The following is a 14,989-nucleotide window of genomic DNA, read 5'->3' on the forward strand; positions in this document are numbered from 1 at the left end:
TGCTGGAAAATAATCTCATTTGGCAGCTGATGGAACAACACTCTTTTTTTTTTTTTTTTTTTTTTTAATATCTGGGATCAATACAGCCGATATTCTTTCAGATATCACAGGGAAAAGACAATTCTTAAATCATTGCAGAGTCTGCAGTCATCAGCGTTATTTGAAGTTGTTTGCATTGTTTTCCTGACTGCCTCTTTCTTGACCAGTTTTCCCTCTGATGATGTCAGTGCAAGAGAAGTCATACTTTTCTCTGGAGTCAGTACTGTTCGCTTCTGCGGTGTCATCCTTCTTCGCTATCAGAGTTTCTAGAGGTTGAAAGTCTTGAGGTGAAGATTTGTCAGGCATTCATTTGCTCCCAAAATTTTCAGAAGTAGAAAAGAGCAAAAGCCAGAGGTACAATCTACTGTTACAGACAGAGGGGGTCTTGGAAAAGGAAATCAGTGCAGATGCATTTTACAACTAACGTAGAAGAAATCTGTCTACCTACAAACTAATGTGATTAAAATAACAGTAGACCAAAGAATTACCTCAAAAGGTCATGAGAATCTTTACAGAGGAAACTAACACGTCCTTTTACAACGGACACGACAAGCCCAGGGCAGCCGTTACACCTTGTGCAACCTGGCATTGTCAGTGTGAACTTTTTTGTTCTAAAAATAGAGGTTTTGTCTGAACCAGAAGTAAACTGTATCCCCCTGATTCAAGAAACCCCGAGAGCTGAACACTTTGTAGCTGTTTAATGGGTCACAGCCACTGGTTTTCCAGACTGCCAGTATTATGGAGGTGTTTTCCCTTCCAATAGCCTGTACCATGTTTGTTACAAAACTTGGTTTGCAAGTATTGCAGCCTGGATCCCTGCTTGAGTCTATAATCTAGGAAAGAGTGAACCACCTGAATAGGTGCACAGAAGAAGGTGCTATTAAAATAGCAAATGTGGAAGGTTTGCAATCTTTGGGCCACCCCAAAGGAAGACATTTCTTGACATTTCTCAGCTTACTGAACAGTGACAGATAAGCTGATTTAGCTGCAGCAGTGTATAATGGCATCATCTGACAGATGCCTGCCCTGCTGGGATCCCTGCAGATGAGGATGCACAGACCTTAGTTCACATTAACTTAAACTGTCCCTGAGGTGGGTTTAATAATCACTGTTATATCCTGCTCTGCATCCTGTATGTGTGTGACAACTTTCAGAAGAAACAGTCCTGTGAGAGCAGTAATATCTTTCTGTCACCGAGGGACCAGAGAATTGGAGCTTGGCGTCTTTTTTCTGTCACGCTCTCTATCACCTTGACAAGATGATTTTTCAAATTAGGATAGATGTTCCCATTAAACAACAGGGTTTCAAAGCCAGTTGCCATTTAATAGAGTTTCATCAAAATGTTTCAGCTTCATTACATGGCCTCTTACTCATGGGTGGCACAGCCTGGACTGTGCCTGTTTGGCATTACTTTGAATTGTGCCTGTGTAGTACTGTTCCTCACATGCAATGGTATTCTCTACACACAGCACCTTTCTTTGGCCCAGATATTCCTCCCAGAGAGCTGGGACAGGAAGAGAAAGGAGATCTGGGAGGAGTATTTTCAGCCTTCTATGCACACGAGTTTATAATACATATCTTACAGTATTTGAAGAAAGTTTACATTTTGACGGACAGCAACGTTAGAGGAAATTTGACTTGCCTGTTGCGGTTGTACTTGGTTTTCCTGATTCTGTGTGTCTACAGTGTAGAGCACGTGGTCAGTTGTCCTATGCTTCCTTCATAACTAACGGGAGGAGGTGGCCACAGTTCAGTTCCTTGATTTCAGATGTCAGCTTTAGGATGAAAACCATCACTCCCCAGCAGTGTGTTTTTCTCTATCAGTTCTCCGTCTGTCAACAGAAGTGGTATCTCAAGTTGCGTGTGTGAGCCGTTCTCTCAGACCCCAGAATTTTCTTAGTGTCTGCTTTTAATGAAGATATTTGACAATCTTTCTCCATACATATTTTGTCTTAAAATGGAAGGCATAAAACTAGAACCTTTTTCTGTGAGTAATACACCAAGTTAGTTTTAGTGCTTAATATTAAAATATGGCACTCCTTTCAAGAGAGAGCAGAAGGAACTCAGTATGATCCTACTTATGTAGAAAACCAACATTACTTTGGAGAACTACAGCATTTGCTATCCATACTTCTATCCTAAAACATCTTTTCCAACATGACGATCCAGTCTGAATTGTATAGAGTATGGCTAAAATGGCGGCAAAGGCTCTGTTCTTTCTCCTGATTCCAAAGGTGGTAGAACCTCTTCAGAGATGTTCCAGGCTCAGCAGGACACAACACTGAGCAACTTGATCTAGTTCGACCTATTTTAAGCAGGTGGTTGAGCTAGATGATCTTCAGAGGTCCCTTTCAGCCTAAATTATTCTGAATTCCTACAATAATGACCAAGTTATGCTGCTGACATACAATGTTCAATGAACTGTTTGTTGGGGTTTTTTTATAATTGTTCTTTCCCCTTTCTACATTTTGCCACTGTCTATAATCTTTACAAAGTATACTTTCCTAAACCCTGTGCTTCAGGAAGTTGAACTATCTGGTCTCTAATATTTTTTATTAACTCAGCTGAAGTCAAATATGAAAAAGCACTCTACAAGAAGTGGGCAAACACTGAAGAATTTAAAACAGAACTAACTGATAAAGATTTTCAATATGTTTAATTCACACATTTTTTTAAGCCCACCTGCAGTTGCATTTTTCTATTACTTTTTATTTTTATTTTTAAACAATAACATCTGCCAAGAAAGGCTGAAAATAGACCTGTTAAAGTGGTCTGGCGCAACACTGTGCTATAGTATCAATATGAACTATGAAATTATCTCACATTTTTCTTCTGCTCATCAGTGTAACATTTAAATGCCACAGCAAGTTTTGCCTAAAAAAATCAGCAATGGATTATAAAAGAGGTCATTTCTTCATGACATTATATAGCAGTCTGCTTCCAATTTTCTCTCGTTTCCATCAGCGTTTCTTTATGATCCCTTTTTCTATATTATATGGTGAAAGTAAAATAGGTTCATGCTGTGGGTGAAGGTTTTGAAACCTTCCAAGAGCAACCAACTCTATCAATTATCATCAGCCATTTCTCTGTGCATCAAGATGAGCAGTCCCCTTTGTGTCTACCACAAAATGCTATTTTAACATCTTGAAGATTTACATGAGAAATCTGACGGAAACATCCCAGCTCAAGATAAGAGGCATGAAATACAGGCTTTAGGGAGGTCAGGGGGGAAAAAACCACAGGAGATGCACTGGGATGTGGTTGGTGAGTCTTCACTGTTGCTCCTGGAGATGCATAGCTATTGGGACTGTCAGTGTCTGGAAAGGCAATCAGTACCTAGTTGGACTGTAGGAATTGTAGTCTTACCCCATTAATGGTAAGCAGTAGACTAAGCTGCAAATTTTTCATGTTTCTCCATAGCTATGCAACAGTGAGAGTCCTATCCTGGTGCCTTTGTGCAGCCCATATGCTGTAAAAAGCAGATCTAGATGTATTCCCAATTTACCTGATATTTCAGGTAAGTTCAAGGACAGAGCACCAAGGCGGCTTTCTCAATTCTCTGTTTGCATAACACTTTCTCCTCCTGCGATACAGATAATTTACTCCTGTCTGGGGTAACAGCAACCAAATGTAATCATTGATTGCAAGTGCTCACACAGCTTTCTACTCTATTGGGTAAAATTGTAAAATGCATACAGAGACCTCAGAAATATGAACTGTTGCTGGTAGTTGTCATACTACTCCTTGCAACTGTCCATGAAATCCTGGGCACAAACCCACAGTTTAATAATCAGCTTTATCTTAAATCTGAGAAGTGCAAATTTCAAATATGAGTAATCTGTCAAAAAACACCACTTGTACAAAAGTGGAAACTTTTAATTTATGGTGGCCTAATGGAAACTCAGCTTATGTTCGAAGTGTAACTATGTTGTTTGGGAAATATTCATACAAAACCTGAAGTGATCTGTCCAATCTCCTCCCCTAAGAGATGTGCGAATCCAGACATTGATCCTAGAGTGTCTCATATTTGTTGATAGGATAGCAATGCCATCTGCTATTTTTTCACTACTATGCGTAACAAAGTACACTGTGGTACCATGAAGCTACAGTCTTCGCGGAAGGGGATAAGAAGATGTAAGGAAAGAGAATGTAGCCATCTTTATAGTCCCTCCTCCTATAGCAGAGAGGGTGTGTTTTGCACAGCAGTATCTATGTTTTGAGGAGACAGTGGCTCCAGAGTGGACATGTGTGAAGGACAGAGATGAACTTCTGTTGGACTGTTTGTAATGAGGGTCTTTGTACACCTGACAGCGTTGTTGGAGCCCAGCAGTTTGGTGTGGTTTGGGCAGAATGTGCATGTAGAATGAGATTCTGTTATGGTTATACATCTAGCTAGTTAGGTGGCTAGGAGGTAGGGGTGGTTAAAATCTCTCTCTTTGGTGCCTACTGCTTGATTAGAAATTAAAGGCTGCCCACAACTGGGTTTTTGTGGAAACCTCTAGGGCAAATGGAGACCATGACTTTTAATCTCTGTATTTTATTTTCTTGATACTTCTGTTGCACAGGGCAGTTTTTATGTCCCATCTGAAAACTGCATGCAGCATGCATATAAATGGCATAAGGACCTCTGTCTTCTGCTCTTGAATGCTCAAAGAGGACTTCATGTGTACTACACCCTCATAATGAAGGAGATTCCTGATTTACCACAGTTGAAGTTGGGTGAGTGAAGACATTTACAATCACTGAATGTTTTACAGTGCTGCATTACCAATACACATAGTTCCAAAATTCTTGGGCTGGTCAGAGATTAGTTTAGAGGATTTTTTTCCCTGTTTTCTGATCAGCATTTATTTTGGCACACGGTTAAAAATTACTGCCGTCTCAGCTTATGCAAATCCTTTTATAGGATGTGGCCTGACATGTAGAGGGGTAAAATATTTTGATAAATTTCTAAAATACTTGCCTTTCAGTGACTTTTGGCCTCAACTGCTTTTTGAAGATGAACTTCCAGTTCTGAATTGCCATGAAATCTGGGGAAGACTAGCATATTTTTTTCTCTTGAGCAAACATTTTTTTAAAACTGAAAAGAAAAATCTGAAAGGCGATATGAATGTTTTTGAAACATACTCCCTCATTTATAATTTGCAATGTATTTCTTCCCTTCCAGTTACATAATTACAATTTACTCTTTAAAATTACTCTGCTTTTCTTCCTAATTGAATTGTTTAATAGATTTTTCTGCGTTTGGCAGAAGGTTTTTTTGGCTGGTCAGGCCTGTGAGGTCCACTGCTCAAGTGCTGGTTGGCTGGATTTGCAGGACAGAGCTCTCTAATTTGTGTTTGAATGACAGCATGAGCTCCTCTGAAAATGAGGCACATCCCTGACTAATTCCTGCTCCCCTACCTGGTTTTTTTTTCAATTCAAGGAATGCAGCTCATGATTTCACATCTGTGGTTTTGTATCTTTGTATTTCTGTACACAAGTTTTAAAGTTATCAGTCTGTTATGTTACAGTGGTAATTATATTAGGAGAGTCAACTGCATTGGCCAGCAGATTTAAAAAGGGAGCAAAAAACCATTTTCCAGTTTCACTGTATAGTGCTTGTAGACAAGAACTAGCAGATGTAATGCATTATGCCTTACAGACTTAGGGTTTGATAGCTCCTGTTTTCCACTTCATGTCTTATTCCCTAACATATATTTACCTTCAAGACAGCCTAAAACTTATGGGGTGGGAAGAATCCATGCTGTGTTATTCAATCCAGATACGAGAAAAGAAAAAATGTAACATTTTTATTTGCAATTTATGAGCTCTCAGACAGAATCCAGCATGCAACAACATTCATGCTTCAGGCATCTTGGTTATCAGACACATATAATACATGATTTGTGTCTCACCTGGACAGGCTCACAGGTTGGGAGATGGCAGAGTTGTGCATGGTTGGTTGACCACAACTCCAGAACTACCCCTGAGCACATATTGGCTTTCTAAATACGATTAGCTTGGTTTTCAAATGACTACTGGTACTGAAGCAGGCACTTAATTTGCAAATGTACTTGTTGTAATGCATGCAAATTTACTAAATGCAAATACCCTTTTTAGCCTCTTGAGCAGGGTGCTATTTGCATCATTTTATTCACAGTCTGAAAATCTGCTGAAGATTTGGTTTTAAGGCTAATCTTCTGATGTCTGTTGAAAAACTCAGAAAAATCATGGGGTGTAAGATCCACCCGGTGTGATGAATATGAAGCAAATTTTTCTGTCTGTCTTCTTACAATCATTAATGGGAAACAGGCCCATTTAGGACAATAAAGTATGTTACCTGACAGGAAATGCTTTCCACCTTGGCATGGCATGAACCGGACCTTGTGTTTACTCATTTTTCTCCACTGACCAAGGGAACAATGTAAATTACTCATTCAGTTGTAAAGCATCTATATTGGTCAGATGAATCTCATCATAGGATTCTAAAGATAGATAAGATAAATCCAAGACTACAAATCTCTGCAGATTTTCTTAATTCTATCTTCCTCAGTAGTATTAAAAAAAAAAAAAGAAAAAGAAAAAAAAAACCCCTCTAGTTTCGACATTAAAAGTGGAAATTATTATTTCCCAAATTTTACCAGCTGAGGGTGGGTCTTTTCAAGGCGTTACCCACCTCAGTCTGTCCTTTCCCATTCCTTAGTATTATTTAAGAAGGCTCATTTGGGGGATTTGCCTGTTGGTTGTTCTGCTTTTTCTTTACAAATACTATTAGAAAGTTCCGCATTGCAAAACCAAGCTGCCAAAAGTTGGAGAGTTGATTTATGTCCTCCTTTGCCTTATAGTCTGTGGTGCATTTAAAGCGGCGTGTCCCTGTGCTAGATTCTCTCAGGATTACATTAAAGCACTGCTGCTTGCTGTAGGAGTGGAGGGGTACTTCACACTCCGCAAGGCAGTGCAGAGATGCCCAGTCTTTTACTAGTCAGACATCTGGTATCATGTACACAGTTCTGTGTGGCACCGTAGGGAGAACCATTTCTTGCACATCGTTTGCTCAGACTTTGCAATGGTGAGACCTTGCGTTCAGTTCTGGAGTTGGCTGAAAATACCAAAGGCTAGTATAACAAACTTCTACTAAAGAGAGGGTAGACAACAAAAAGACAAATTCTGTTGCTTTGTCCTGGCAATAACATTCCAGAACTTCTGTAGGTTTCGTGGTCCAGGTTACAAGAGCAGAAGTTGTACCTGCACTTGGACCAGTACAAGGTGGAGTGCCCACATCCAAACAGAAACTTGTCTGTCAGGGAAGAATATCAAATGACCTATTTATCACGTGAATAAACAGTAAAACATTAACATTTCACATCTACTGTTCTGAAACCTAATCTCTTTCTTTGTGTTTGTTTGTTGTTTGTTGTTTCTTTTTTTTTTTTCTCCTAGAGGAGCTACCTGTAGAAGAGACGTTATCTCAGCTTTGTACGGAGCTGCAGGTATTTTCTTCAAGAGAATCTACCCATACTTTTTTCAAGTCCATTTTTTCAAGTGCACTGCGACAGCAGGGAGAAAGGGATTTTTGTGCCATCAGAAAGTTTGTTGAATGTTTCTTTTCCACCAACAATTTAATATAATTTTGATTAGTCACAAGATGTTTCTGTCACTTTTAACAAGTCACCAGCTGGATTGCTTTAGCATCCTTCAGTGAGCCTAGCCCTGAGTATCACAGTATGCAGAAAATTCTTTTTTGGGGTAGGTTGCAATTACAGCTTTTATGCTGACAGGAGAAAAGATACTTTCGAAGGTTGCACAGCCATACCTTTTCAAATAAAAATGCCTATATGTGTAGGAAGGCTCATGGAAGGAAAAAACTGGGTTTGGCACAAAACTAACTGAAATAAAAAAATTGTTTCTGCCATGTTTATTTCAAGTGTATCACAGACAAGTTGTCAGGGGTGCCAGGAAGAAACACAGACATTGGTTAATCACTGGGGAAAATGCTTTATAATCAGATATTTAATATATTTTATTTGCTCAGTTTATTAGCAGGAGGGACAGCATAGGGAAGAGTGACAAAATAGCAGTGGAGGGGAGCTGAAGCCAAACCAAACTGGAAGTACTTTCACAGTCCAGTTATGAATGATGGGCTAATGTTTGTCAGCCATAGGTGAAAAACGGTTGAAATAGCAAATTTCTTAATTTTAAGTCATGACTTGGATACTTTGCAAGAAATCTGATTTCATATAAATTTGATTTAGAGAAATATAAGTTACTGGGCTCAGCTTTACTAGATTTAGAAGCTGTAAGGGTATAGGAGGTCAGACAACACAATCTAGAATCTCCTTTGGACTTATTTTCCAAGTCTGGGAAAGTCCAGATTGGTTTGGCATACGCCAGAAAATGCCAGCATTAATTTCTCTGTATTTTCTCATTTCTGTCCAATTCTTATTCTTCCAAAAGTCTTACTGACTTGTTTTGCAGGGCAATATTAATAAAGCCCGACTCCTTTGCCTATTGTTTGAAAGCTACTGGGAACAGTGTAGCAACAGATAGATCATACAACAGGTAGAACAGCTGTTTCTCTGGGGTGTTATAAAAACCTGTGGTTTTCCTGTATGCCATGAAAACATTTTGCCTTAGCATCCTGGGATGATAGCTTTTATCCATCTATCTGTAATTCGATGATAAAGACACTGAATTTTCAGCGATTCTCAAGACATGGATGTTGAGATCTTGTACAGCATTGGTGGGACACAGGCGCAGCATTGACCATCACTGAAGTGTAAGCATGCTGAAGCCATATGTGCCTCTGTAAGGTGTCCAGATTCGTATTGGCAATGCTTTCCCAGTATTTTGCCTCTAGAGGTGTGTAAGCTGAAACCATTCCTTTTCAGCTGAACATGTGCAAACCAGTCATTTATAAAGGAGGAAAATGCTATTAAAAACCATACAGAGAGAAGCCTGTGGTGTTAGTGTCCATTACCACTGTATTACCAAAGCCAGGTCCATTTTTAAAATCAAATACAAACAAAAGAAGGAAAAAAAGTGAATTTAACCTGCCATAGCTTTGCATTCAACCAAAGCGCACAGCAGATACACAACGCAGGAGAAGGTGGAAGGGAAATATTTTTTGTGTGATTGACTTGTAAACAAACATGCAAAAATAACTCCTCAAAAAACCCTCCTAATTTGTTTTGTGTGACAGTACTGTTAAAGCCAGGCCACCCTGAGTGGGGCTTGAAAGGTGCAGTCACAGGGAACAGCCCGGCAGCATGTATGTGAATGGAGTAGCCAGTATCACATTCGGTGATCGTTTAATTGCTGGGTTTTGCTCTGAGGAGCCGAGCCCCTGGGTTCTGATCTGCATCACTGGTGTTACTAAGCTCTTGTCCTGTGCGTGGCAGTGAAGCAAGACTCACAATTAGAAGTAGGCATTGTATTTTCCTTCCCTCCCTTCCCTCCCTTTCCTTCCTCTCTAATATGTTCAAAAGATTAAGAACTAATAGACTAGAAAAACAGCCATCATACACCTATTTCTAATATGGCTTGCATTAAATGAATAATGCATCTTCTTTGAAGACTGTGCTTTTAGTTTATGATATAATAGGCACCTTACTGACTAAATAATAATTTAAAAAAAATTGTCATACAGCATATATATTTGAGTGCAGTATATAAAGTAGTGCCCTCACAGGAAATATTTGGGCAGGATCTTTTGTCTACCAGCGTCCCCCTGATTTTTCCAGTACCTGAATGGGTACTGGAGCCTGTGCCATTCTGAACAAATTGCTAAAACAGAACAGCACCCAAACAATGTAAAATCCGTGACAAACTTCAGTGACTGTGTTATCCACACACGCATTTTCTTTGTTTCTCCGTCTCTCACACAGAAAATTTGCTTTTAATCACAGCTTAGTTTGTAGCATCTACCTGCATAATAGAATGTGAAAAATAAACAGGCTTTCAGCTAGACTGCAGTCCTAACAAACAAAAACCAAACCAAAACAAAAAACCACAAACAAACAAACAAAAACCCAACTCCCCCCCCAAATCCAAACCAAAACAAAACCAAACCAAAACAAAACCAACAACAACAAAAAAAAACAACCCAACCCCCCCCAAACCAGGAACTAGCAACTGATAAGCAATTCCTCTGGTATTATTTCTGGGGTATTCCTGGTAGTATTACCTGTTTCATGGAAGCAGGTAGGGACCCGAGGACCAGGTGAAGGCTCAGTTCTGTACTCTTTGTGCCAAAATATGGAGGTACAATGCAATGTCTGTCTCCTGTTCAAGAAATTGTGAAACCAGGGAGATGGATACGCAGAGACTTTGCTACTGACATGCCTTCCTGGGCTGCAGAGCTTTAGCCCAGAATTGCAGCCTAAAGCTAAGAGGGCACTGAGGGCTCCAGAATGTCCTCACATGGGAGAAAAGCAACAGCAGAGTCTGGGATGGCTGTTTTCATCACCTGTTAGGGACACAGTGGTTTAGTTTGGGGTTTGTTGTTCATCACCCCCGCCCCGAGTCGCCACTCAGTCACCCATCTGGTACCCTAGTGTGACACGGCTAATGCTGCTTTTGCTGACAGGAGGGAGATGCCAGCCCCTGTTTTCTTATTTCATGGCATCCAGCACCATCTGGCGGGTAATTTGGAACACACTCTCACCGAATGTTTTTCCCCTCAATTGCTACATCTGCAGTAAAGTGTCTGCAAAAATTGAGGCTGTTCCCACTTCGTACTTTCCAGTTCTGCAACTGAGAGCCTTTGTGCGAAAATATGTGGCTTTTAACGAGTAACAGCGAAAGTCTCACCAGCTTTGTTTGGGGTAAAATAACTGAAAATAGTAGTTCTAATAATAATTCTAAATCAAGAGGATTTTTTTTTGTGGTGTTGTTGCTCCTGAAAGGACTTAATCTAACATACGAACTGATTTTCCTACATGACACTGTCTCGCACTCAGAATTCCCTTTCTCTCCTCCAGCTGCTGAGCAATCCAGAGAAGATAGCAGAACAGATAAGTAAGGACCTCGCCTGGCTTTGCTCCCACCTCCTGTCCCTGTGGACCCAATTCCTGGAAGTGGCAACGCTCCATCCAGAAGTTACAGCTTACCTGACTCAGGAACATCACATGCTAAGGGTAACGTTAAGTTTAACGTAAATGCAGTAATGGCACCATCCTGACAGATGTTAAGGATTTATTTGGACATATATTTCCAATAAAATTCTGCCCATATGAGTATTTATTTGAAATGGGGTGAGCATGGCAAGAGGTGACGAAGTGAAGCCTAGGATTTGAAATTACAGATTTCAATTTCTGGAATGCAGGCTGTTGCTTTTATGGGACCCAGGATCCTGTGTAAAATGAGTGCACTCTGAACACCAGAATCAGAGATGGAACAGGAGGTGGGTGGGAAGAGGTAGATATCACCTGTACCTGCTAGATATCCATAAATCATAAATGTTGTTGGGGTTTTTTTTTTGTGGTTTTTTTTTTTTTTTTTAAAGCACAAGCATCACAATGACAAATAACTAATAAGATGATTTTCTGTCAGCTTCTTTCACAAAACTACCATGAGGGATTATAGATTTGTTCTCTTCACGGTGTCACATGTAAATATATAGCTAGTTCTTGCCTTTCTCCTAGTGAGGGGCACACAACAAAATGTTACTATTGTCCATGTGGAAATTGCTTTTTGAACCTGACAATAAAGGAGGCACAAAAGCACTTATCTTTTGAGCTAACTTTGTCAGATCTGCTTATCTGATTGGTTCAGCAAGTGCTGTCTTCCATTAGGATGGTTTTGGTTATTGACCAAGCATCAGTTCAGCACATCACCTGGGCTGAACTCATGGTAGTCTGATCTAATCATTAGAGTAGGGACACAGAGAAAAAGGTAGGATTCACCTCCCTCAGCTTTTGGAATCTACAGCATAGGAATCTACATCTCAGCTTATCTTCTGGATCCTTTCAAAGTCAATGGAGGTCTGCTTACTCTCCAGAGTGACCAGAACAACTCTGTGGTTGTGCTCCCCAAAAGCATGGTTGAGCTTGCAACAAGGAGGCATAAAGTTCCAAGAAGAGGTGGCTGATGCTGAGACTCCCCAGATTAGTTTGACTAGGTCTCCCCTGACTCTGAGAGGACCTGGATGGCTTTCAGCCAAAGGGCCCAATTCTGTATGCTCCCAGCTCCAGCACTCCAGCAAGGTGAATCCCAGCCTGTGGTTTGTTCCAGCCTTAACTGGTGCTGATTGCCTGCTCGACCTTTGCCAAATTACATACCTTTGTGTGCTTTAGTCCCTCCCCATGCAGACTGTGTGTAATGATACTTTCCCAGCTCTGGAAAAAAAGTTTCAGAACCTCATCTGAAAAGACATACTATTAAGATATGGTCTGCTAGTCCTGTTTTTTTACAAAAGCTATTTGTTAAAGCACAGCTGGGATTTAGGGAGATGCAGAGGTCCGATGACATGGTTTTTGCTGCCATTTTCTGACACTGTAACAGAGGTCACTTTTACAAATATTATTAGTAAAGTATGGGCTGCAGTTTAACAGCTTAGTACATTTGATTGTATATTATGCTTGACTCATTCAAACTCAAAGCTTAATCCAGGGCAGATAGCAGGACTGAATTTTTTTATAGCTTATTTCACACTGGGTGCTCTGCCAGCCACTTCAGATCTGTGGCTCTTTTGTAATTGATTATCCAACACAATGTCCATGAAGAGATGTGAGGAGCAGATGTGTTTCTACCATGACAGTGCTTCTCCTCTGGGCTGATGTATAGGACTTCCTTTACTCTCTTGGGAGTCACTGTGGATGTTCTCATAGAAGACATGATCAGTTATGCATTGTTCTAATTTAGTAACTCACTCCACTGCTGTTTGCTTGCTGGGAAAGGAAGAAATCTTCCCCACTTCAAGAATATAGGGGAAAATGGCAAATTTGACAGCTTTTAGAAAAGTAGTCAGAAGTTGCAAGTAAGCAAATCTTGATTTACTGTCAAGAGACACTTACCTCTCAGCAAAATATGGAACATCAGTTGCTTTGTGCTGGACTGGGAAAGTGAAGCCAGAACTGAGCTCTTTGGTTTTTTTCTGTCACCGGAATGGTCTAACAAACAGAGTGTACTAAGGAATCTGGTCCTAAGTGTCGCTGCTCTGTTCTTAGCCTGATTGTACTTTGCAGCTTTCATCACATCTTACATTTAACTTGTGTGTTTCTCCCTCAGGTGAGGAGATTCTCAGAAGCCTTCTTCTACACCGAGCACCAGAAACTCGCTGTGCTGACATTCCAGGAAGGCCTGTAAGTAACCCATTAACCTTCCCCTGTCACTGGAACAACTGAAAATGTAGTTAAAAACATTTTGCAATCAAGACTGAGGTCTTTTGCTGCTGGATATGGAGGAGTTTGCTTTGAGAGAAGTCACTGGGTCTGTTCTAGCTCCATATTTTAAAACCATTGAAATCAATGTCAGAAGTAGATGACTCCCTTCAGTCCTCAGAAATTATAATTTTCAAGATTCCTATATTCTGGGGTTCTGATGCAGGACACCCCCTCCCCCCCCCCTTCCCCACCTCTCTTCTCAGTTGCAGTTGGGTGCGTTTCTTCATCAACACCACCAGCCTCAGGGCAGGCAGAAATATTTTTTTGTATCTTTCTTCAATTAATTTCCCAAACCCACTACACCAGATGCAGTACTGGTACTTTTAGTGGAAAATAACTACTGGCAAGCAACAAAAGCTTAACATTTAAATGTTTGCTTTTTACCATCCCTAATAAACATTTTTGAGGGTAGGCAGTCATGGATTTCTTTTGGTGTTTAGGCCAGCCCTATTTTCTATAGCAGAAAGGATCTTTAAATGCAGACAGGAGTATTAAACAGCCAGTGCAAAGCTATGGATGTTCACTAGGTGCAGCAGTGGAGGACAGGAATGGGGAATACCACCAAGTTAGCTGGAGGAACTGTGGGAGTGATGTGAGCTCAGGGTTGGTAATTAATTGACTGAGAATCAACAGTGCAAAACAGTCTGGGAAAACAAACATTGTTCTGGATTGCATTCATAAAAATATGCTATAAAACATTGGCAAGGTAATTATTTCCTTCTGCTTGACGCTTTTTGCTTGGAACCAAGCTGGGCAGTATGATGAGCCAGTTTTAAAGCTATACCAGGGCAAATCCTGCTTTCGGTTTTAGCCAATGATCCAAAGTGGAGCACATGGATAATACTCAGGACTTGACTCCTGAAGGTAGAGTTCAAAGAAAGATGCTCAGATTTGAATTGTTGAGTAATGAAGGATGTCTGGACTATTTGTTCACTGAATAGCCTGTCACCATGGGGGAACCACAGCATTACCAGTGTGGAAACCCATCTTTCAGAAGAGGCTTAAAGGCCATGACATCAGGTCCTGTCACGATGATGAAGCTTAAGTGAGGCATCTGCTTCTGACCTAGTGCAAAGAAGAAAATTATTTTCTCAGAGCTGTCACTAGAGACATTAGGGCTGATTCAGTGTTGATGGAAAGGGTCATGACTTCATTAGCAGATGGGTTGTACAAGGCTACCTTGCTCTGCCGAATTGGAGCAGCACCATGGCTGCAGGGGCCCAGCTGTGCTCACTTAGTCCTCCCCTGTCAGGTTTTAAGTGAGCTATATACAAGGAAAACCCCACGTCAGGATCCTGGGGTAAGGACACAGACACTCATTGCCCCATTCAAGCAAACATAACCCTGCACAGGAGGAAGCCTAACTGCATAAAGTAATTTTGTTTCTCCATGCAGCCACAGAACTAGCCTGTTTCCTACAGAAAAATGATAATTTTTCTTCAGTGGCTATCGAGAAGACTGAGTAAAAAAAAAATAAAATAGTTTAAAAAACTTAAAAGTTGGTCTATGTAGTAAATTTGGTCTATATAGGTCTCATTGGCAAAGTCATGTCTTCTTTTTATTTTGTTAGATGATGTAGTTGGAAA

General features: G+C 40.4%; 1 protein-coding gene across 2 annotated transcripts in view; it reads left to right on the forward strand.

Annotated features, from left to right (window-relative positions):
• The window catches only part of FAM135B (family with sequence similarity 135 member B), a 165,310-nt gene that overhangs the window by 127,823 nt on the left and 22,498 nt on the right, over nt 1-14,989 (forward strand). For both annotated transcript variants that reach the window (XM_040588336.1, XM_040588335.1), the window contains exons 8-11: nt 4,605-4,758; nt 7,462-7,511; nt 11,001-11,156; nt 13,249-13,322. In XM_040588336.1, the coding sequence (XP_040444270.1) occupies nt 4,605-4,758; nt 7,462-7,511; nt 11,001-11,156; nt 13,249-13,322 (434 nt within the window). The remainder of the gene's footprint in view (nt 1-4,604; nt 4,759-7,461; nt 7,512-11,000; nt 11,157-13,248; nt 13,323-14,989) is intronic.

Source organism: Falco naumanni, chromosome 3 (assembly GCF_017639655.2).
Source record: "Falco naumanni isolate bFalNau1 chromosome 3, bFalNau1.pat, whole genome shotgun sequence".
Lineage (NCBI taxonomy): Eukaryota > Metazoa > Chordata > Aves > Falconiformes > Falconidae > Falco > Falco naumanni.